General features: G+C 38.2%; 1 protein-coding gene across 10 annotated transcripts in view; it reads left to right on the forward strand.

Moving 5' to 3' along the window:
* The window catches only part of aopep (aminopeptidase O (putative)), a 106,529-nt gene that overhangs the window by 52,180 nt on the left and 28,729 nt on the right, over positions 1 to 25,620 (forward strand). For 6 of the 10 annotated variants that reach the window (XR_001776945.2, XR_014088945.1, XM_017306883.2 and 3 more), the window contains exons 10-14: positions 21 to 128; positions 1,173 to 1,216; positions 4,298 to 4,358; positions 10,810 to 10,872; positions 11,929 to 12,015. Coding sequence is in view for 7 of the 10 variants with exons in the window: in XM_017306883.2 (XP_017162372.2) it covers positions 21 to 128; positions 1,173 to 1,216; positions 4,298 to 4,358; positions 10,810 to 10,872; positions 11,929 to 12,015 (363 nt within the window). In the remaining 3 variants the exon portion in view is untranslated. The other 4 variants (XM_017306885.2, XR_014088946.1, XM_017306884.2 and 1 more) reach the window with 4 other exon arrangements.

Raw genomic sequence — 25,620 nt, forward strand, 5'->3', positions numbered from 1 at the left:
GTGTTTTGTTCCCTGCCTAGGGCTACTTCCTTCTCAGGTTCTTGGCCAGTGAAGTTGGGGACCAACACTTAATTGACTTCTTCAGATTATTTGTGAAGAAATACCATGGACAACTTGTTTTGTCTCAGGTGAGACCAAAGTTCTTTTAGAGGAATATTTTTGTCTGCTAGTATTGATGCTTGGAAAAATTGTGATTTTGCTTTAACACCTCCCATTGGTTAAAACAATAAAAAAGGAATAAAAAAAATAGAATTAAAAGATTTGCATATGCACGGTCTGTTGGATTTTAGTCAAAAATCCTATTCTCTTTCAACAAGTGATGACATTGGCACTGTTAAACTACATTGAGACAGATGGAGAAAAAACATGAAAATATCTCTAATTTTTCCATATGCAAAATGGACCAATGCTTTGATGTGGCATATATATGTCTTTTTTTTATTTTTCAATATTGGTGGTTGCAGCTTATATTCAGGTGCACTCAATAGTCTAGAAATTATGCTACATATGGTTATAAAGAAACCGCAACATGAGTCATTTTCAGGTGTTGTTTTCACACCTCTTACTCTTTGTCATTCCACTGACTTTCAGCTTGTATGAATGACTCTGAGGAAATGGTAATTGGTGTCAGAGAAAACTCAAGATGCAACAACTTTGGGAGAAGCTTAGAATCTTCTTTAGAGTTATGATGCCAACATTATTGCTGCCTGCTGACACAACTTTTGTATTACAGCACCTTTCATTATAACCTTATCACGCTTGAGAATGCAAATAAAAACACTTAACATGGGAGAAAAAAGATGTCATTCTATATTTAAGATAACATTTCAAGGTTTGCAGCCAATTGAAGACCAATTTTAATGTCCAGCGTTCAACTCCGTGTGTGAGCAGATATGCAGACGTTTATCCTGCTGACACCAGCACCTGAACAATAACACCTGGGAGTCTGTACGTGTGCGCGTGTATGCATGTGATTCATTCCACCTGGCTCCTGCATCTGCAGTGGCAGATTGAATCTTCTCACTAAATAATGGATGTAACATAAACATGGTCTGACCTTGCACACTTGACTTAACATCAGGTATGCCTTGCTGTCTCTTACACTCTTCCTCCCACATCTCACTTTATGCCTCCCATTTCTTCTCGTCGTTTTTTTTTTTTTTCCCTAACAGGATTTCCTGCAAATGTTCCTGATTGCCTTCCCACACATGGAGAGGTATGTAAGTGGCAGCAATTACTGTTTAATTCATGAATTATATGAAGCTCTGAATCCATTCGCCTGCATTAAAGTAGGGGATTTCCATTCCAGTCAAATAGCAGAAACCTTTAATAATCTTTTCTTCTCCCCCCCCCAAAAGTAGCTTAAGCATTTTAGTTTTGGATGATGATGATAGCTTAATGTGAAATAGGCAGGCTTCTGTTGATTTACTCTCTGTGGAGGTCCTGGTGTGGAAACAAGCAGTCTAATAAAGCTCCAAACACCAATCGGGTTAACTGAACAGTCTCATCCACTCTCATATTAATTGAAGTGTAAAAGGATAACTGCTCCTCCTGCTCTCCTCCTCTCTCATTTTCTCTCTCTCTCTGCTTTATCATTCAATTCACCATCTTTTCTGATTGCCTCATTAACCTCTTCCTGCATCTTCCCGTTTCTCGGTCTGTATTTCACATTGGCTCTCCCAACCTTCAAACTTTCTGTTGCAAGCTCTGTTTTCCCTCACCTTTTGTCTGCCGTGAATCTTGTCGTCTTGCCTTCTCTGTCAGGTGGAGCGTGCTGCTGGGCCAGCCAGTAATTGATTGAATTAGACAGAGAGAGTCGGACACAGTCAATATTTGGATGTGATCCCTCTGTCTGTAAACAACACAAAAAGACAAGAAGGATTTAGGATCAAAGTGCCGGTTTGTTGAGGGTCATGGCTGCTTTTTGCATGCTCATACATTACTGGATAAAATAATCAAGACATAATCAATATAGGATTATGCAAATCTATACAAAAGATAGCTTTTTCCTGAGATCTCCATCCTATGTAAGCTCATTTCTCTGTTAATTACCAAATAATAATCTGGAAACCGCAATAAAGTTGTCCCTCAGGTACATGAAATATGGATAAATTTGAGCCTTAAATGCTCCTGTGAGACCAAAAGCTTATGTCTCAATACTTCTATTATGAACCAACTCATCTTGCCTAAACCTAAGGCTTTTTTTAGTAAAGCCTGTGATGTTTGTGCGGATTGTAACATTTTATGCTCATTGTGCACCTCTGAATATGGATTTACTAATGATCATTAAAAGCCATATATCATAATTTTTTTAATACAACTTTTCCTTCTCAGCTGTGCTTAGACTTATTGTCCATATCAGTTAGAGGAGGAAATAAGGGGGAAAATTACCACAAAGCAGCTGGTAATGCCAAGGAAAATTGCTAGAGTCATGATGTTACATACAGGACACCAAACTCTGGCATCAATGATTAACACAGCGGCTACCCAAGAAGAAAGTAGTGATAAAAAATTATCTTGTTGGAATGTGGGTTTTTAAGGGGAGGACTTATCTTTTGACTTCTCTGGTAAGGAGGATGAAGTCAGGGGAAATATTTTCTTTGAGGCAGTGGCTGGGAGGCCAAACAGTCTGACACCACATCTGTGGAAATAAAAGTGTTTTTTGTCAAGCCTACTGCCTGTTATTTGCCATAGCCTTTAGATAGTCGTTCTATTTTCTGATCCAGTTTTAGCCAGCATTGCCGTTCATGATCATTTGCCAGTGTTCCTTTTTTTCTTAATGCTAAGGATGCAACCGATGGTTTAGGAAATGCGTAGAAAAATATTGTAGCTGCAGTGAATGGAAACAGCTGAAAGTCTCGCTTTTCTACACATCGTCAGTCTGTGTATTAATCCTCACAGTTTATCTGCACCACGGTAGTGTAGCGGTCCAAAATGGACACCTTATGTCATACTGCTAAGGCACAAAAAAGACACTTCAAGTTAATGTGAGGAAAAATTTATCTGGAATTTGTTTTAAAATTATTCTTGGAATTTAAAAAACAAGGAACATTTTGAATATAATTTATTTGTGTCAGACTTTAGTGTGCTTTCAGGATCTAAAATGTTATATCTACCATGTAAATTACCAAACATGATCATCATTAGTATGTATTGTTAACAAAATAACAAAAAATTGCTAAATAAAAGTCAGCCGATGTTGGTGAGCAAAGAGTAAAGCCTGGTCACTACTAAGTGCCTGTGTGCTTAATTTATTTTTAACCACCCTAACTGTGGCGTGACTGATTTGTCTGTTGACCCCTTGTCCCTGTTTAGACATATTTACAACCCTCACTGACATGCGTTCGGTTTTGCTCGTTAGTATTACTTTTTGCATAAATTCACACAGCATAGCTGACATTTAATGAACCTTACCGCAGTTTAAATTTGAACCTGGTAGACGGGATTTTCAAGTAGCTAAACTGAAAATTTAACACAAGAAAAAGGAAGATTGTTTTTATCTCTGTCTGCAAAAACCACCTCTTTAAATTAATATTGAAGCACTATTTAATGTCTAATTCTGTAATTCTGAGTGAACAGTAAAAAAAAAAAATACTTTGAGGAAGGTCCTATTGGAATGTATTTGGCAAATGTATAAAGCCAGTAATTGAGCCTCTGTTAGGGGAGCATAGCTGTAAAAATAAAGATGGAAATGAGAACATTTCATTTAAAAAAATGGCCTCTTTAATGGACTGAATCTCACGGCACACAGTAAAAGCTTCAGTGCGAGAGTGGAGACTTTTTTTTTTTTTAAACACAGCCAGAAAGATTAATAGTGTGGTGAAGGGTATGCCGTATGGTTACTCTTCTACTCTGCGTGTGCTTTAGAGTTTGCATACCTACTGCTGACTGCTTGTGGAATGTTTGTTTGCACACACATTTGTCTTTGCATGTTGCTTCGGTCACTGTGGCGGTTCTGTCTGAGACGGTTTTCATCCACTAAACATACACTTTGTCTCATAGACGCTTTTTCATACAAATGTTTGTCTGCATGACATGCATACGTCTAAATCCTATTCATTGTCTGTACATGTCTGTTTACTCTATCTTGTATAGGAAGACGGGTGTGTCCCTGATTTTTTTTTTTTGTTGTTTTTTTTTTCTTTTTGTTTAAGGTGTTGGCCCAGACTCAAGCCTGCCAGAACCCTTCCAGCTTTTTCCCAGAGACGTGTTTTTTTTAAAAAAGGGTTTCTTGGGCAATAACAATCATCACTGTAATAATAGGAATAAAACTAACACTTGTGCCATTGTGTTCCAGAAAGGGCCTCACCCTCAGTGCTATTTACGCCGACTGGCTTGATCGACCGGGAATTCCAGAGGTATGAGAAGTCTCTTTTGCAATCTGCCTTTTTAATGAATGAAAGTGCAAATTTCTAAATGAGGCTTCTGCTTTGAGAATTTATTGTATTAACCTTTATGTGCCACAGCAGAACTGGCAGGACTTTAAAGACAGTTTCCCAAAAATTATAGTTCTTCATTTTAAATCAGTGATTTTTTCTTATTTTTTTTGCTTTGTTTCACTTCTTTAGTACTGTTGATGCAAACATGCTGTACAACCAGATAAGGAAAGACATAACACTTAAGGATATCTTTTGAACATCTCTAAACATCTGTGTAATACGACTCTAATAATCAAAATGATGTCCCCTATTAGATGTAAATAACTGGATAAATACTGCAGCTTAAATGTGGTGTGACAGTTTGCCAGAAGGGTTTGAACAACTGCTTGATGACGATTGCTTTCCTGCTAACAGCTTTTCCTGGCAACTGCAAAAAAATATATATATCTTGATATTTATGTAGAAAAATAAATATCTAGATCACCATGTCAATTAATTTATTTATAAATTATTTATCTATTTATAAATCCTAAAGGAGGGTGTTCAGCCATTAATTATTGAGTGATTCGTTACCATTTATTGGACAACCAGTGATTATGTTTAGTGACCGATTACTTCTCATTAAGTTGTTGTAATTTGGATAGCTTTCTTTCCCTTAATAGATAAAATAATTATTTAAAAACAGCTTTCAGTTTACTCAGGTTTCCTTTATCAGATTTTAAAATGTATTTGATCACCTGAAACACATATGTGAGACAAAAAAAGGCTAAAAAAAGAAATCTGTGTAATTGTAAGTTATAGATTGTTATTTTATCTGAGCAACACATCTCCTCCACTGGCCTCTAGCTGGGAAAAATACCCCCAGTCATAGATTATTGGATTACAAATACACACCCACACGATCAATCCACTTTAACGGCTTCTTCAATTCTCCTATTTCTATGGTAACTGATCTTAATTACCACACAGCATACGTGCAAATTTTGTGTGTCTGTGTTTTGTCCTTTTTCTTTTTTTTTTTTTTTTGCATGGCTGTCTGGGAACATTCACCTTCTAGATTACGTGCTGATGTAACTAGAGCCTTTCAGGGGCCTCTGAGGGTGGGAAGGACACTGCGGAGGGGACTTCTGTTTTCTCCTACCTGATTGGATAAGGGTTGAGTGCTTCTGCACAGGCTCGCTTGTTTATTTATTTATTTTTGTTTTGATGTGCCAGTCACTGGCTAAGTAGATCAGCCAGATCGATTAAAACCTCTTACAAATGCGAGCACTTGTCCATTGTGTACACTACACACAAACACGTTTTAAAAAAAAATCTTTCCCGGGTTGTCTCGCTCTTTATCGCCACAGACTCCCCATGTGTTGCTCCACAATCTGGTCTGGGAAAAAAAAAAAAGAGGCAGGAAATGGTTTGGCCTAATAATAAACAATGACACACACCAATCCTGGAAAAAGAGATGGGGAATGAGAGAGAGCCTATTTTAGATATTTTAGTTTAGATGAATAAGCACTCCCTTTGGAGGGGGACAGAAGTAGTCTCAGATACGATGGCTGAACAAAGGCCACCCTTGATGTGCCAAAACTTTCACTCTGAAATATGTTTCTCCAATTTTTAAATCTAAATAATCATTAATTAATATGTTTTGATTATTGTTGCATGTTTATCTTGCAAATGTGCTCATACTCTTGTGAACTGTTTCAGATTTGTTCTCATAACAATCACAAACAGGAATAGTTGTGAATGTAAAATAAAAAAAACATTTTTATATGAAAGTCAGAAAAAAACAATTATTAAGTAAAACAATTATTACATTTTATTCATGGAAAGTCATTTGGGGTTTGTCTCTACCAGCTGTGCACATCTGGAAAAGGACATTTCTGCGCATTCTCCCTTGCAAAGAAGCTCATGTTCAGTCAAATTGGATAAAGAGGATCTGTGAACTAAGTTTCAAAACTTGCAACAGATTCTCAATTAGATTGAAGTCTGGACCTTTGATTGGATCATTTTAACACTTTTGGTCCATGGCCAGTAGCAGGCCATGGGCTAAATTGAAGGTGGCTCTTTTGCCTTGTGGTTTAATTGGTTTACATTAAACAATGACATACTTCCTTGGTTTTTTTATTGGTTTTGGTTTGTTTCATTCTTTTGTTCACTGCCCCTATAAAAAGACAGCCCCAAAATATTATAGAGCTCTTTCTATATCTTTTCATGATTCAAATCTTACATAGGACAAGGGCATGTCTTGGGTTGGAGCTTCCAGAAGTAATGCAAACTTTTCTAAAAATAAATAAATAAATACATATTGGATTTCTTTCTGTACTCAAAAAGAAATGCAGCAGCCAAAACTCAACGATTTGTCAAAGTGTGGACATTATAGAAAATCTGAAATAACGAGTTAGGTTGGATATAAAAATATTAACTCTGCTCCTTTTATTTTTTATTTTTTGGCGTGTTTTGACATCAAAACATGAAAAGTCAAACCCCTGCCACCGGTTTGGTCTCTAAATTACTTTAAATTCAAGTTAAATTGGACTCTGGAAATGCAAAGCACAGCACTAAAAAGTTTTTGTACTTTGTATATCCAAAATAAAGATACCAAATTTCCCAGATTTCTAGACTAGGATATGTTATTCCTATTTAGGAGTCTAGATTTTAAAATGCACAAGATCTAAGCCAGACCAGATGTCACAAAAGCAGTAGCACAATACTTTACCACTATCCAAAAATCAGAATCTGATTGTTTAATTACATGAGAGACCTGCAGAAAATACGATCTAAAACTACTGAAGCAGTTTAATATTTTGTAGTCAAATGCTAAAAATGTTATTAGAAGTTAACAAAAAAAATTGAAATAAAAAAAATTTCTTTAAAAAAAAACTCATTTTCTGAAAAATACTTCAGAACCCTGTAAATACAGAAGCAGAAACATCACAGAAGATTCATCAAACCTACATAAAATGTAAACAGATATTTTTTTTGCCAGCCTATGAAGTGTGCATTTGTGAGAAATATGTAACCAGAACAATGACACTTATAGGGTTAGAGCTACACATTAGAAAAACATCAGCTTAGATCAATCCACATTTTCCTCACTCAGATGTTTCTGTTCCATGAACACAACAGTCAAACTAGAAATTTACTGTGAAGCAGAGCAGCAGTAGCATACCATATACTACATGCATTCAGTCCTTTGTGATTGCATTATTATGAACGTTGACATTTGCACTGTGGATTATAATTATACTTATCGTTCAGCTCTTCATTGACCTATTTATTGTATAACACAAAAACTCAACTAGCTCAACTCCTATGCTAAAGGGGTCCTATTATAAAAAGGTATGTTTCTCTGTGCTGATAGTCTATATTTGGGTGTCTGCCAACTCAAAACCTCAGAAACAACCCAGACCTGTCACTTGTTTTTGAGCCCTTAAGGTTCAGTGAGCTGTTCAGACTTACAACAAAAATATATGTCACTTCTTCTATTCAAAGGAGAAAACATCCTGCCTTCTTATTTTTATCTCTTCCCAACTTTTTTGTTGTTTAAGTCACAATGACCGTATCTAAAACGTGAATACTCTGAACTCTCTTTACAGTTACCCGTTGTCTTTGCTGGAGATGCACTGATCAGTTTGTGGACGATTCTCAGTCTTTACAAAGCTTTATAAAGTGCTGTTGACATAATTTTTTATTTATTTTTTGTTGATTCCAGTTTCTCTTTGCGATCCATAATTAACTTTATTAAAAATAAATAAATAAATCCAACATTCCAGGCTATTGGTGATCATTAATTATTTATATTAGAAACAGAGGCAAGATCACTCAATGTGATCTTGAGAGAGAGAAGTTGCTGTAACCCAGCCTTTTTCTATATTAAAACAGACTAAAACTTTTACTGCATTGACATTTAGTGTTGGAGACGAGCATCTGTACACTGAAAGAGCAGTCTCTTGACCTCTAATTTACCTTTGAGTTTTCCAAAGGTTGCCAAATTCCCAAATCCAGCCTTTTAAGTTACACAGGATGAAAGCTGAAAATGATCAAACAGAGCAACTTGTCTGCAATATGTTTAGTCTACATGTTGTGCTTAAAAGTAGCAGCCTGACGGAACAGCTTAGCTTTTGATTTCAATAGTTTCCTTTTAAGTAGCTTCTTATACTCTTTTTTGATGCTTCCTCTGACTTCATTATTAAACAGCACATTGATCAGTAAGGTGGCTAACTTTGAGACTTCCACACTGAAGAGTGTGGAAGTTGTATGGTTTAGGCATGGCACGTTCATTAATTGGAAAAAGATCCAAGATTTGTCTTTCCTACTTACTGGCCAGAGGTCATGGAAGGTCAATCTCATATTCATCTGGTTAAGATCACCAGTTAATTTTTGATACACCTTTAAATGTTCATTCTTAAGTTATACTGTATATTATTCACATAACCATAGACATTAGGACAGTAGTTCAACTCTGTCAGTGCCTTGTTAGTGGTATTGGTTCTATGTATATTTGATCTACCTAGCAGGTCACTCCACTATGTTGCTAAGGTGCAAAATCTTACCAGTGTGGATGCGTTAAACACGTCATCCATTTTGTCCTAAAATGAGGGACGTCGCAACAGTGCCACTATTTGTTCTCTACATACACTCTTCATTTAGAAACTGATATGCCACAAATGACAGTTTTGAATCCAGCAGTTGACGTGATTTATCGCCTCCTTGTTTGCTGAAGGAACGTGAGATGAGACCTTTAGATGTCGTCTAATATTGATCCAAAAGAGAAACGCAGCACAGCCACAGAATCAGGACCAGGGTGTTGGATGTAGACAAAGGGCTTTTTGTCCAGAGAATAGTTGTTGAGATCCAAACAGCAAAAGAGCTATGTGTGGTATCCTGTTACACAATGCCAATTTACTGCCTCAACACTCACTACATTCTATACTGCCCACTCCAACACCTCTCTCTCTGCCTCAGTACATCTGATGCTGCTGGAGTACCTTTGTTATTTTTTTTTGTTTTTTGTTTAAGTCATGAAGTACTCAGGCATGCAGTTATACTACTGTACTTTGTGTGCGTGTGTGTGTGTGTGTGTGTGTGTGTGTGTGTGTGTGTGTGTGTGTGTGTGTGTGTGTGTGTGTGTGTGTGTGGCTATGGTAACTACGATAGCTAAAATGCTGCACAGGCATGTGTGTGGGAACATCTGTGAAGTGTGTAATGGGCAGAGGATGCTGCTTCCTGCTTGTTTATCAGAGCGTTTAAAGGTACCTTGATTCCATGCACTACTTTTTGCCCCCTTATTTTCTCAACAACATCATTGCAAGCGCCCAATATTATTACAGGTGAATCTAAATAAATTATAAACAAAAATAGAATGTCTTTCAAAAAGTGAAACTCAGATATTATACATAAATCATTACACACTGAAGGACAAAATTCAACCATTTATTTCAGTTTATTTTGATGATTGTGGCTCACAGCTAATGATAACCCAGAACCAAGTTACTTTTCAGATAAAAGTGAATTTTGTATTTTAATTGGAAATCCAGGGTCCAGACTCTGGAACAAGGATGAAGAGACACACAATCCAAGTTGCTTGAGGTCCAGTGTGAAGTTTCCACAATCAGGAATGATTTGGGGAATCATCTGCTGGTGCTGGTTTACTGTGTGTTAAGTCCAAAGTCAGGGTGGTTGTCTAGCAGGAAAGCTGAGATCACTTCATACTATTTCCCAACAGACTTTATGGGGGACTCTGATTTGGTTTCCCAGCAGAACATGGCACCTGCTTGCATTATCAAAAATGCCAATACCTGCTTGAATGACCATGGCATCACCGTCCAGATCTAAATCCATAGATAACTTATGGAGTATTATCAAAGGGAAGATGGGAAACCCCATACCCGAGAATGTAAATGCGACTGGAAAGCCACCATAAAACCAGACTTAGATTAAAACATACTGAAATGCAGCTGTATAATTCACTGCACTGCAACCTTAAGGTGAGACAGTAGAAGCTCTGGTCAGGGCTCCTCTCTGTACGTAGGTGTTTGGATGACCAGCGTTATGTTTGTGTGTGTGGGTGTGTGTGTGTGTGTCTGTGTGCGTGTGTGTGTGTGTGTGTGTGTGTATAATCACAAATGAATGAATGGATGAAAAAAAATAAAACAAACAAGGAATGACGTGAATTATTTGTTCCACCTTTCTCCCGGTTTTTCTCTCCTCTCCTTCACTTTCCTTCTGTCTCTCCCTCCGGAGTAAAGTGGCGAGTTTCCGTCAGAGGAACAAGTGATAGCGCACCCACCTTCTCTCCCTTTCCTCCCACCTCTCCTCCCTCCCCTTCCTGCTTCGCTCGGTCTCTCTCTCTCTGCCTCTGCAAAGCATTCCTCTCCGTCCCGATCACTTGCCCCCCCGGCTCACTGCTCTCCCCTTCTCCTCTGTCGTTCAGTGGCTGCATGAAAGGAGCGCCGTGTGGTCACAGGCGAGGCTGGTAGAAGAAGTCAAAGCAGAGGTAGGCGCACAACTCCTTCGCTTCTCTCCTTTTCTCTCTCTCTCTCTCTCTCTTCTCATCTTCAGGGAGTGGCAGACAGTCTTCAAGAAAAGCGCTCAGAGTGGAAATATTGCACATGCTTGATATGATTATCATCTGATTTTCATCAGTCTTCTCTTTTACCAAGTTAATTCCCCCTTCTTTGCCTCCTCAGGGCTTCATTTATTAATTTTTGGGCTTTTTAAAAATTGTTCCACGCTTTATTTCACATTATTTTGATATAATCTCTTATCTCTACCTCTTTCGCACTTTGTTTACCTCTCTTTCCCACATTCACTCCCCGCTTCAGTCTCTCCCTCTGTCTGCCTCCGAGAGGAGTGCAGCGCGCGCGCACACAGCGCTGTGCATCTGTTGCGTGTTGTACTGTGCTGCCTATCAGATTTCCCATAATGCTTCCATGTTGTTCTTAATTGCTTTGCCTATATTTTCACATCCTCGCATTCATCTTCCTTTTAAGAAAGATCAGATGTGCAGTTTAAGTTTAAAGCGCCAAAATGGCTTCAGTGACTTTATTTAAGAGAAGACCTATCATATTTAGGTCTAAATGTTCATAGGTATTTCTTTGTTCTATGTCATTCAATCATATTTATTTATTCCGTTTCTTGGAAACACGTGATGGCTGTTGTGCAAATTGAAAGCTGCTGTGCTCCGTTTTATTTATTTTGTCTTCGCTGGTTGTTTATGTTAGTTGAGTGCAGAAAAGTTGCAAATGAGTGCAGGGCTGTTTTCGCTGTGTGAATTTTTGTTCAGTTTGCACTCTGATGAGCTTTCTGACTGCTCTGTCGTCCTGTCAGCGTTTTGTCTGAACTCAGTGTCTGAGAGCTTTTTTTTTTTTTTTCCCCAATGAACAATGACCACTTTTCTCTTTCTGATGTTCCACTCTCACATTTATTTAATCTTTGTCATTTTTTTTTTATCTTCCACCATCACACTGTTTCCCCCCTGGCTACTCTGTCTGTTCTTCCTATCTTTTTTCCCGCCTTCACCTCCTCACCCCCACCATCGTCTCTCCTGCAGGTTGTAAAATGGATTCTCTCCAGTCGGACTCACCAGGCGAAGGGCAGAAAGCGGAAGAGAGCAGAACCCAAGGTGAACTACAAAGAGGTAGGCACTCTGCAGTATTAAATCTGTTATCTTGTCGCTCGCTCTACTTCTTCCTCTTCAACGTGGCCCCTTTTTATCCTTAGAGGACCTTTCTCTTCCCAAACTGTTGTGGGTTTCTCTTTAAATGTTGCTGTGATTTTTCTTTTCTTTTTTCTTTTTGAACTTCAGAGTAATTTTGTTTGTCGGACAACATGGTTATCCCCAACTCTGTTGATGTGTTGTGTCTGAAAGGACAGACAGCCCTGTACTTTTACAGTCTGCGTTTATGTCCTGTCCTCCGCTGGTGTGTGTTTAACCTTTTAAGAGCTTGTATACATCACATAGTGTGTGTGTCTGTGTGTGTGTGTGTGTGTGTGTGTGTGTGTGTGTGTGTGTGTGTGTGTGTGTGTGTGTGTGTGTGTGTGTGTGTGTGTGTGTGTGTGTGCGCGCGTGTGTGTGTATGCGTGTGCGTGTGTGTGTGTGTGTGCGTGTGTGGTCATGGTCAAAGTGGATGTGGTGTCTGTGTTTTCCTGGGTGGCAGCCACCATTGAGCCCTTGCATTCAAAGCTTGAAGGAATATTTTAATATTTTAAAGTGTAATTCTGTGAAGTTATTGTCTGTCCCCTTACCTACTGTAGAAAAATTGTTACATCACCATGAGTTTGCAGAAAAGTGAATACACCTTCAGATCAGTGGAAGACTACCGGCTTATGGACCGAACCCGATATTTCAACAGCAATTCAATTTAGTTTTTTTAATCTATCACAAATTAAAAACAAAAAGTTATCTCGAAGGATTTCATAAATAGTCTAATTTATATACAGAAACACAGCTATGCCCAAAATTGTTCAGACTCCTTCCAGGTTTATATTATGCAAAACATTTTAATGTGATCAACATATTTCTTCCATCTGGAAGTGATGATAACAAAGAAAAGTAAAAATAGCAACTGCTTTTGCGGCTTCATCTTGGAAAATAAGCCCACATTTTTTATGATGCAGTTGTAGAATGTATTTGAAACTGACATACAGTTATTGATAGAAGTTGTTCCTTCTGTGGTTTTATCCATTGAAAGACAGGGCATATTTTTTCCTGTATAGGAAAAGAACACGAAGTTCAGCCTGGAGACAAGATTCTGCTTATTACTGATTTCTTAGTCAAGCGATGGCCTGGTTTCTAGGAGTAATGGCAATATTTGAGGCTGCTGGCTCTATTCAGCCACTCGATTGACAAAACTTGGGACAATTGGAATAATTCTTCAATCAAGAAAAAGACCTGGAGAACCCCTGGAAGGCACCATCTTTGACAGCGTTTTGCAAAAATGACAGCCATATGTTAAGTCCAGTCTTAAAGGGAACGGATGAGTAGAAGCAGATTAGGTGGATTGATGCAGATGACAAAGTCAGTCACACCAATATAAACCAGGGTTGTTGCTGTTAGTTTCCCGCAAGGATCAGGTGACCAATCAAGACTTTTGTTGAAGGCCAAACTAATGGATGGACACAAGCGTTTATTTCATAAAGAACTGATTATGTGATCTATTTTTTAAAAATTCTTCCAGAGACAGAAGACCTTGCAACTGACCACTGTTTGACCAATCAAATGTTACCCACCACGCTGAAGCATTATATTTAGTTTAGCTATATAATTATGTTTAACTAAAACAGTTGTTTGAAATGGCCAGAGTCTCATGTTTTATTTCATGTTTAGTCTGTGAATTAAAACTGAGGCTGCAAATGAAAATCTGACCATGTTTTCCACAAGCTAAGCACACCACTTTAACTCTGACCTCCACAAATAAACACTTTTTTTTTTTTTTTAGCAAAGCTGATATGTCTTAGGCTAACTCACATCTATCTGTTTACCGGTGCAGAGTCACTGCTGAAGGACTGAATGCGATGGCTTTGGAAATCATGAAGCAAAAGACGAGGGCTTAAAGATGAAAGCTAATTTTTCAAAATAAAAACTGCATGTTTGGACTTGTATGCAAAATAAACACATTTTGCATGTTTGTCATCCAGTTTCTCTGAGATTTTTCTTCACTTTTATTCAAACAGAAAGAGAAACGACCTCTGTCTACTACTAGTTATACTAATGTTAGAGAAATTTGCTAAAAAAAAAAGCTAACGCTTTACAGGTAGTCTTTATTTTCTCTGAGCTTAATTGTTTCTGCATTCTTCCTGTCAGCTGTCAATTTAAAGTTTTAATAACCACATAAAAAGGTAGAAATTCAGTGGAAAACTGGGGGGGGAAGCACAGTTTTGCCTGCATGTGTTGTGTTAATTAGGAATCTCTGGAGACAGCTAATCCCCTCCACCCACTAATTGACACACACACTTGCGCACGCCTGCATCATTAATGAACACACACTGATCTATAAGCCACCGAGGGCCAGAAGTCATTAGCGAGAGTAGAGCGGCTTTTATATATCACTCACAATATGCTCAGATGTTGTAAACTGTTGAAAACCTTTTTGAAACCACTCATCTATTTTTTTTTTTTTTTTACAACACATTTTATCTCATGAATAAGTTAGTCAAGCACTCCTTGGTGTCATGAAATAAAATCTTGCCAAGACAGCTGCTTTTTAGACTTCTTTTTTTTTCTTGAGCACAATGTTCTCAAGCTTAAAGCATTTGTAATTGAAGAAATATTAAAAAGATCATTTAAACACGTCTAAGCTGATTCTTAAACCCATTTGGCGTCTCATAAAATCCCGTGTCGGAACATGATGAGATTACCTTAAATTCCTGAGTTTGCTGTGAATGAAATGCCAGCGCAGCCGCCGCCCCCCTTTCCTTAAAACCACCTGATACCTAAATGTCTGGCATATTTTACAACACACACGCACATACACGCACACACACATATACACTTACTTCTGAGAGGCAGCTAAAGGGCCCCTTCCTGTTTGGGTGTGGGGGGCTGCTGAAATCAGCCTCATGAAAGAATAGCCAATTACTGTCCACTTGGCCATACACAATAGTGAGAAAGAGGAGGGAGGCGCAAATGGACGGACGAATGGAGCGAGGGAGCAGGGGGGTGGGTGGGAGGTCAGCGTTTGAAGTAACACCATAAAAGCCAGTCTGAAAGGAAAAACGGAGAGACCCCACTCCCTCCCCTGCGGACCGACCCTCTCCGCTCTCCTCCCATGTGTCCCCCTCCCCTTCTTTTGTTTCTAGGAACAGTGAGTGCCCCATGGATGGACCAGGTGTATTTTATATTACTCCTTCATGTACTTCAAACACCCCGACAGCCCTGTTCCTGCTAAGCTCCCTCTCTCTTGATCCTCCTCTCTCTTTCTCCTCCCTCCGTCTACCAGCCTGTTGCAAGGTTATAAATCAATCAACAGAAGTGATCGCAAAAGGCAATTGAGGACGCTCGAAACGAAAGAGGCAAGACGGTAGAATGTGATGTGGGAGAAGAAGTTAGGGTATGACAGAGATGAAGGGAGGGAGGTTTTTGTCAGAAATTTGGAATGAAGAAAAAATTAGACAAACACGATGCAAACAACAATTGTAGATAGAAATCTTGGAAAAAGGAAAAGTACTTGATGAGATGGAAAGGGTTCAGGTTAGGATGATTTTTGTGGAAAATAATAAATAATGAATTTTAAGCAAGGACCCTGGTGGATTCGTTATTGCAAAAATATTAAAAGGTCAGGAATGTGCTAGTGAGAATCACATGACAAAAATTATATACTTTTCTTTTCAATTAAATTCAGTGTATATAACATCATGTTCCAACAAATGCCATCTCAAAGCACATTACAAGACCAACAGGACAAATTCTTATCCTGTTAGATTCAATCCAATTTGCTCCAGATGCAATTTGAATCTGTCCAATTCTTTTCAATGCATTTCATACAGCCGAGTTCAACCCGCATTATAACACAATACCGCCAAATTCAGTTGTTATGTTTTGCCAATTGATGAAAGTCGTCTATCTCAGGAAGCTCAGATGATCGCATTGATTCAGTAGTTTTGTAGCAATCTATCTTCCTGAGCAAGCACTTGGCAGCAGAGGAAAGGAACCACACTGTTTTAACAGGAAGAAACTTCCAGTACAACCATGCTCCCTCAGAACAACCATCTTCCATTATTAGCTTAGGGCTCAGAGGAAGACACGAAGAAGACACTGAAAAACACAGAAGCACTGGGCCGGGAGTGCTTCCTACCCGGGGAAAAAAGTGGAAGGTGAAGGTAATGGCAGCCAAAGCTCCATAAACGACTCCATCCGTGAATCAAACACAGCTACATACAAAAGCACTGCAACAGGCGTACTTTTTATTAGAAAGAAAAAAAAGGTGACAAGTTAGCGGCAGGAAAATCTCCATCCAGGAAAGCATATTAAAACTGGCAGCAATAGGCTTAGCCATAACTCCAACCAGGGTAGACACACAAAAACAGAAAGTCTGAGACAGCAGTACTTTCTGTATGACAGAAAAACAAAAAGAATGCATAAATCTAAGCCATAAGACTCATCAGATGTGTAAAAAGAGTTAGAAAGTGATGGTAATGATGGTGAAATGGTCTCATAAGGTGGATGTGTAGACCGAGTCGGTTTTTGTATTTCTCATTAATGGCATCAGGGACCATTAGGAACATGCACACATGTGCACTCTCACAGAGATCTGTATATGCGGGTCCTTAGTGGGTTCCAGACGCCCCCCACAGAGTAGCCCCAGATCTGGTCAATATTGTAGAGACAAAGTTTATTACCAACTTCCCCTTGTTTCAGTTTCAGTTACCCTTATTGATTAACGAGCATCATAACCTGCACATCTGGCCTTTCTTTTTTTTTTTTTTTTTTTGCGTACAAATGCAACTTGTGTGTGCACGGGAGTTGCGTGTGCATGTGAGCAGAGTGTGTGGAGAGGTCTGCAAAAGGATATTAGTCACGCCTGCATGGTAATGGGCCTCATTTTGCTCTCATTTTCAACTGCGGTCACTTTAATGAGAGGGTCCATCTGCCCCTGCTGATCAGGACAGGAAACCCTGTGGGGAAATTTTTAGAGTAGCAAGGGATCTCAGGTCAACTAATGACATACCTTTCTTCTTGGTAAAGGTTTACATTAGGAATTGTAATTGACCCGGTTTTTACATTTATTAAATTCCATGTTAACCTGGAGAGCATAGGCATCATCAAAGGCTCGAACTCTCTATGAAACCTTAGAGTAACTTTCCGGGAAAGTGTGTTAAATAATCTCAGGCTTTCATGGAACAACTGATCTGTAGAATGGACTCAATGGCTAGCAGATGCAACACAAATTCCTATACTTAAGTTTTAGGCACATAACATGTCCATCTGCAGTAATCCGACTGTACATTCAGTCTTTGATGTTACTGAAAGGTATGATCTGTATATTTTCAGCCTGTATTGTTCTGATTTACACTGCATTTGGTGCAAATATAAGGCGTTGCATGTAGACAGTGTTTGCACAGCACTTACCTTGGATAAACAAATTCCAGGAAATGGTGTAATCCTCAATTCTTATCATTCCATTTTAAATTACTCTGCGGCACACTATTTTTAACTTCACACCTTCAATGGTTACAGAAGTGTTCAGAGCTCATTTCCAGGAGACTACTTCCAATTAGCTGGAAAATATAGAAACATCATATGAGTAACATAAAATTTTAAGATACACTCATCATACACATGCATTTTTATGCACTAAGTTTCTGCAGAGACAGATTAAGTAACAATCCGGTTACAAGAATCCTTCTATGCACTGTAGATGCAACAGAATATGTAGAGAATGAGTCAGCTCCCAGTTCAGTGTCGATTGGTCTGCTCAGGAGGATGGGAATCTGCATCACCCTGATCGATGGGATCAGTTTCTGTACAGATTAGTTACAGCAGTGTCCAAATATACTTATATTATTAATGAATTTATCTTTTAGTCTAGAACCTTTAATTACGTTTGGTTACATTTATTCTGCAGGGAAACAGTTTCACACTAAGAACAATTTCTGGTGCCACGTTTAGCTGCACACTTTACAATTCCTTTAGAATAAACGTAACAGACAATTTTTAATTGATAGTTTAAGTTGCTTAGTCTGTAAACGTTGACTTGAATATCAATACAATAATTTTTCCCTATATGTGAAATGACTCGGAGGTCTATTTTTCTTAGCCTCTCTTTAAATAAAGTTGCCAGTATGTGCAGTCAGAACAATAATTAAAAAACTGAAAACATCTACAAATGTGACAATTAACGGTGGAATATCTGAAAACATTGTGGAAAAAATAGATCACCCATAGTTAATATTCCATGTGTTTTGCGATCAGAAAGTATAGATGTTAAACATATAAATTGGGAAAAGGTATTCTTTTCCTGCAAGCTCCATTACAAAGACTGTTATGGAGTTTTTGTGTTTTGTGTTTGCCCAGTCATCGTGGCATCATTCATTTCTATTTTGGAAGGCAAGCTACTTGGATCAAAAGCTGCAAAGCAGCTACTAAATGGACCTTGCAGTGCTGGTGTGCCGCAGGGACAATGCTGCCAGCTTCTATTTTTGTAGACAATGTAAACCCACAAAGAAATTAGCCATGTTTGAGTGCTGACTGAAATCTCTTGTGCTGTAATGAGGTGTGATGCTGATGGTCGGACGGGGGGGAGAGCGGCCATGGTAACTGGAGCCCCTGTGTGGGAGAGCAAAAAGGCCCTGATCAAAAGGTTGTTCATTTGGGTGGGGTTTGCAGGTGGTGCACATTATGAAGCTATAAGTAGAAGATTTAAAAAGAGGAGGAGGCCAATGTAGAGAGTTATTTCAGTCTGTTTTACTTGCTGTTAGTCTTTCAATTTGAAGTAGAGATAATTAGAATTAGGCATCCGATTAAAAAAAAAAGGGCTGTTTTCGTTTTAATTGCTTCTCACACTTCTGTGCGTCCTCAAACTAAAAATAGCTAATATTTTTTCACTCAGCCAGAAGAAACCTACCTTACTGGTACTTATTGTACCAATATGAGGTACAATAAGTGTCCCATGCGCTCTGATTATGTTGTAAAATGGGAGGGGCAAAATTAGAAAAATACAGAGCATGATGAATATTGTAGTATCCTACTGGCCGATGAAACTAAAAATCTCCCAAAATTTGTCACTGTCTTGGTGCATCCCTACTTTGAAAAGTGGAAATCAAAGTTTTCAAGGTGAAATAGACAAGCAATGCTAGCAGGCTGTGTTTCTTTTAAAGGAATGGAAGAATCATTTGGTAGTCCAACATTTTTGTCCTTCTGTTTCCCAGTCTAAATGTATTTATTTATTTTGTATTTTTTATCAGTACCACTTGAAAACGCAATCCATACCATAAATATCAGGGGTTTTTTCTAACACAGCATCTGCTTTTGTTTTGTTGTTCCATTCAAGACTCAGCCATATTTGGCATCCTCTCAGTTTGTGAAGTGTTGACACTCACACATCTGGTTTCCCCCCTACATCTCTTATTTCTCCAGTGCACTGTCAACTGTTTCATTTTGTCTTCCTCTCTTCCTTCTCCACTTTTCCTAATCTCTTATGCCTTTTATCACAAAGTCTGTCTCACTCTTTCTGTGTCTGCCTCTTAGTGTGATTTATTGGCAATGAATCAGGGATGAGGGAGTATGCCGGAGGAGAGATGGGAACATTCAGGGAAATGGCTGTTTCCGGCCAGACTCTACATCAGGATGGGAAATGGTTGGAAGAAGAATGTCTGCGTGTCTGTGTGTGTGTGTGTTTCTCCATCAGTAGGCCGTCTAGGGGATCAACTAAGGGCTAAACTAGAGCACTACTGCTACTACCAACACACCCGTCTTCACATAAAATACATTTTGATTTTTGCTCAAAGAAGGTATTCCATGTGTGCTACTGTATAAATCGCAGCAGAGATTGTCAGGATAAACAGAGGTGCATTTATTTCAGTATTAGATTCACTTTTATGTGCCAAGTTAATTAAGTTTTCCATCAAACCTTGATATGTTCTGGGATGGTTTGTGGTTTTCTATCCAGTGGAAAAGTAAAAAAATAAATGAATAAATAAATAAATAAGAGAATTTTGTATTGTGCAGCTGTTTGCTTGGCTGTCGTTCAGAGCAGACATTGCCAGATTAAACAGGTGGAAAGTAAAAAGTGACCACAGGGAAGAGGAAAACAACCTGCGCTACTCAGTTTCATTCTTATGATTTTTGCGTTGATGTGAAGGGATGTGATTGTGTGCTTGAAACTTACTTCTCAAAGTAAGTTTCTGCTCATCAGGTTGTCAAGCTTCTTTTTCAGTTGCAGGATGAGAAAACATTCTGGTGGTTTTACAGGTAGACCAGATTGTTAGAAAATATTGAAAAGAAAAGGAACAAAAGACAATCAAAGGCAAAAAAAAATAAGCTAAACCCTGGACATCTAAAAAGTCAACAGAATCAGAGAAAGACAACAAATCAATAAAAGCATTCTGGTAGCTTCATCAATTTTTGCTGTATCTTTTGTGGAAAGTGCTGACCGGGATGTAATCTGTGGGAATGAAAGGGTCAGTGCAGCAAACAACAGCTGTTTGATTCAAAGGACACTTCTAATCAAAAAGCTGTTGATCCAGTTTTAGCTCCTAATAAAACCACACAGGTCAACTGTGTGATTGAATAAATAAATATTTAAAGGTGTCCCTTAAATACAGCCATGCAGAGCACATGAACAGCTGTGTGTCCATCTGTGTTTCATGCCAGCTTCTCACCAGCAATGTGTAGTGTGAGCTTTGCTGCAGCACCTGCTACAACCTCCACAGTGTTTCTACATGGTGAAGTCTTTGTGTTTGGCAAAGCAGACACTTTCATATAATCAGTTATTTATATAATTTTGATATCTATCACAAAAATATTGACTCAAATGCTGATTTCTAAATATATTCAGGGCCATGGCATGACTCTTTCACACAAACCTTATTATATGTTAAAAGAAGTAGTATTTGTAATACATGTATAGATGGGAATTCATGTCAAATATTTTTAAACAAAATACTTTGTACTATTAAAAAGTTCATTAAAATTTAACATTAAATATAAGTTTTTAGGAGGTTATTATGGCTTGATTTTAGAAGTCTGTCTCAATAAAGACACATTTTGTGAGTGAAAAGCCAAATCTGAGGTGTTCCTTGCTTTGCACATCCAAGTTAATCAGGTAAAATGTCTTATATTTGGTTGTGCCTACCCAAAAATTACCAAATGATTCAGTTTCTTGGCATGTCCTTTGACTGGAAAGATCCTTATAAAAACATTTAATTTATGAAACTAGGCAAAACTTTCAAAACTCTGTAGTTTTCCAGTGTTCCTGAAATTTACAGGCACGTGACTGTCGGCTGATGTGGAGTCCCTTATCTATCGTCACGGCAGTTAAAATGCAAACAATGCTTCTCAGCACATGCTGAACACATGGTATGAAACCTGTCTAAAGCTTCCCCTATATAACATTTTTATTTCATGCCGTGATCTCAAAAGATATTTCTGCATGACTTGAAAGTACAAGTCACAAGATGCCTGGTTAGGTAGCTGACGATGAGGTTTCTTTCTGAAACAGATTGAGAAACCAATGGGAGGAACACTAAAACTACATGCAACTGTGTTGTTCAAATGAGAAGATGCAAATTTACTTTCAAAGGTAGAGAGGAGACAGGTGTACTTGTGCCATGTTAATAAAGTGTTGTAGATATGGTAAGAAAGTTAGAGGAAGAAATCTGCAGAGTGTATTTCTCATTCATCACTCATCAGCTGTTCTGTGTTCAGGGTCATTTAAAGCTCATTGTCTGTTTCATCTCTTACAAGAACTTCCTGTCCTCTCACTGCTATGTGGGTAAATGAGGAGGGGTAGTGAGAAGTGGTTGTGTATAGACATTTTTCCTATGCCGCGAGAACCTTGATCACGGCAGATATGCCAACTAAGAATTGCCGCTCAAGCCTCTGCTTCACTGGCAAAGTGCTCAGCGGAGACACATGCAGTGTGAATCCAGGATGATAAAAAGGCGGTTGTGAGATATTTTTGTAGAGCATATCTAAAATATCCAAAAGATGCATGTCCACGATAAAATACAGCTTGGGTTGCTGAAATACCTAGATATGCTAGTGACTGGCATTTGCAAAACAACCAATCCAGGAGTGCCATTTATTTTCCTTGGTCCTGATTGGCTGTGATCTCAAGAGCAATGATAAGGAAGAATGTAGACATTAGTTTCAGTGGTAGTGCTAAGGCAGTTTCCACTGTTTAGATTAATGCATATTAAAGTATATTTGGTGTGGAAACTGTTACGCTAGGCAGGTCTAAAGTATTCACGGACTATAGCTGTTCCTGCTCTGTTGTGGTCTCTAACCCCCTGCGACTACTGTATAGCAAAATATTTTGCTTTTTATCTTATAAAGGTGTTTCGTATTGGTTTGCAGTGCTTTGACTCGTAGCTAGTCTATGCATTTGTCTGGTGTAGTTCAATCACTGTGCTATGCAATTATGTTTTTCTGAGCACTCGCTGTACATCTGCATCATAGATCGTTGAAGATAGAAACATCTCTGCTCTGATCGCATAAAGTGGTCCTTTGAACTACAGTTAACTGAAGGTTCTGCAGTCTGAACGTAGCTTGAGGGAGAAGCTCAGGCATTTTACTGAAGTGGTCAAAAAGAACAAACATACACATACACACATACATATGCACTCATGCACGTGCATTCGGAATCCCAAAAGGATTTGAGTGTCATTAAAGTGCAGCTGTGTTTGCCTTTCCAGCACACATGGAAAACATATCGGGGATGGAGAGGAAGAGAACAGCTTTCTAAATATGTTGTCGACAACGCATACAAAAACTAGTAGCCAGTAAACTCGCCCAACTGCACATAATTTTTTCTGGAAGCCATTCAAACACAAATTTAGACATTTGGTGTAATGCGGCGCAATAAAAATACAGGTCACAGTGTGTTGAAAAGCTGGTGACACTTTAGACACATAAAGTGGAGAGTCATGGCAATATTGGGCTGAGCTGTAAAAGGGAACTGGCTTTTTAGTGGTGTGAAATGAATCAATACTTTTCCCATAAAGCCTGATTTAGGCGTCACCCAGTCGCTTTTATAGGTACTGTATGTAATGTTGTGTCTGCGCACGTCTGAGAATGCTGCGTATTGAGTGCTTTAACATCTGTCTTTGCTGGTAATAACCGGGGAGCCTACAGCACCCTCAGACAGACATAACACATTTAGCCTCATCAACAACACACACACAGGCTTTCACACAAAGTAAAGGCAGCCATATGCGCTACTGGACCAGTTAGAACCGAGTGGACTAATGTAAAGCAAATGTCCCAAAAAACCATTCTTCTTGGAAAAACTCATCCACGTTTTTATCTTTAATCGCATTGATGACTGCAACAGCGTTTTTGCAGGTCTGCCTAAACAAGGCAGACAGTTGCAGCTGATTCAGAACGCTGCTCGTCACATTCTCAGTAGAACCACAAAGATGCAGTACATCGCCCCAGTTCTAAAGTCCAGACACTGGTTCCCTGTAGCTCGGAGAACAGACTTTACAATACTTTTGCTGGTTTATAACGGAATGGCTTGGCATCAAAATCTTCTGGTTCATGTCTAGTCAACCCAAACCGAACCAGTAAATAAATTTTTGTTTTCCAATACCATAAAATAAAAAATTAAAAAAATTAGTAAAAAAGTTTTTTAAAAAAAAATTTAATTGTTGCAAGTATTTGCATCCATAATTTAGGTTTGTTTGCAAGCAATGAACAGTCAGTCTAAGACAGATTTTATGAAGAGCATATTGTTGCCAAATATGGCAATATGCAAAAAACCCCATAGATTAATTCTACAATCAGGTGAGACATATAACAATTTACATCCTTTACATTCTAATTTATCTTTTACAGAAATGGAGGCTAGGATGTTTTTCTTTACTAAATTCAATTTCATAAATGTCAGAACTATGAAAAAGGAATTTAACGGTTTTATAAATCAAATCGATATGCTCTTATTTTATTTTTCTGAATAGCAGCCAGAAACTCGACTCATTTCTATTTTCTCTCACATTGAACAATGAAAGCAGAAAATCTTTATGGGTGAAAAGTAAGAACGAGGAAATTGAATCTATTATTACCTTAGAAATAAAAATATTGAGGAAATTCAATTATTAAATCATAAGGGAAATGTTAAATGTTAAATCATTGTATTATGATTGTTTATGAACATATACATAACTATTGCCTTAAATTAAAACAGCAACCTGCATACAGAGACTGTTCCTCTTGGAGCTGTACTTAATTCTGTAAACAGTGTGGTGACATTATTTATAATTACATTAAAAATGGGAAAAACAGTCGCTATATGAATGATTACTGCTTGTTGGTGATTATTATTTAACCAGCTCTTTAAGTTTGGCCGTAATAAACGTTCAGATGGAAAACATTGTTTTGCAGTCCTACTCTAAAAATATACTTTTACATTTATGAATTGGATAGAAAGTGGAAAGGTTTCTCTTAGAAGTGTTTTTGTGAGGGGTTCAGATGCAGAAAGTGTCATGGATAATTTCAACAGTGGCATTTGAAATATGTCCTGCTCAAAGGGGAAAGACTCCCATAAAACAGAGGTCATACAACACTTAAGCAAAAATGATTTCTCCGATGAACTTGTCTAATAATAACAGAGAGACGGTTCTATTAACACCACCCAAGGGGACAAGCACACTGTAGATTTACAGCCTTTATCTTCATAAAGATCTTGTGAGATCCACTTTAAAATGAGAAGAAAATAAAAGGCCTTCAGCAATGCTCCAGGCAACATTTCCTACAAATTCCTCAGACTGGGAAATCATGTCCTGCTAAGCTGTTCATAGCATATATATTTTTTAATGATATGAGAGCATGTAAAGTACCTTGTAAAAATATTACCCAATGAATATTTTTAACATTTTGTCACTCTGCAACCCCAAACCTCAACATATGTTAACTCAAAGATCTGCATAATCTACAGAAGTTTGGTCTGCATTTATATTCAGTGCCTTCAGATTTATATATAGTCTTCCTCCGTATCGTTTTAATATCGTAATAAATCCAGTTGCTTGACGAAACATCATAGAGCAACTGGATGATATTGGACTATCACTAATATTCTAAAATAGAGAATATTAGTGGAACAAAACAGCATCTGGTAGACCAATGAATGCAGCAGCAATTTAAAGCAGGGTTTGGTAAGTATGACAAAACTGCGAACCCACCAAGTCTTGCCTGCCTAACTAAACTGACGTTAATTAGAGATTTAGACCAAAGGAGTCATGGTAACTCTGGAGGTGCTACAGAGATCCTCGGATTATTATTTGGGATACTGCATTTTAGAGACTTTTATTTGTAAAAAAAGAAATTCTGAAAACCATGTATGCTTTATCGCTCTCTTCCCAAATATACGCTACTTTTTGCTGATTGTTTACATTTAATCCGGTACAACAATCCAGATTTGTGACTGACCTGTGACAAAATGTTGAAAAGTTTAAGGGGTTTGATGACTTTTAGAAGGCTTCGTATACGTATCCATGTGTGTCTCCATTGGTCTGTCCTGACGCTCATCATCTCTTTCTTTCTGTTGTTTTCTGCCATCCTCTAACCTTCCTCCCGCTTTCATTATTG

Source organism: Poecilia reticulata, chromosome 9 (assembly GCF_904066995.2).
Source record: "Poecilia reticulata chromosome 9, P_reticulata-male-v2, whole genome shotgun sequence".
Classification (NCBI taxonomy): Eukaryota; Metazoa; Chordata; class Actinopteri; order Cyprinodontiformes; family Poeciliidae; genus Poecilia; species Poecilia reticulata.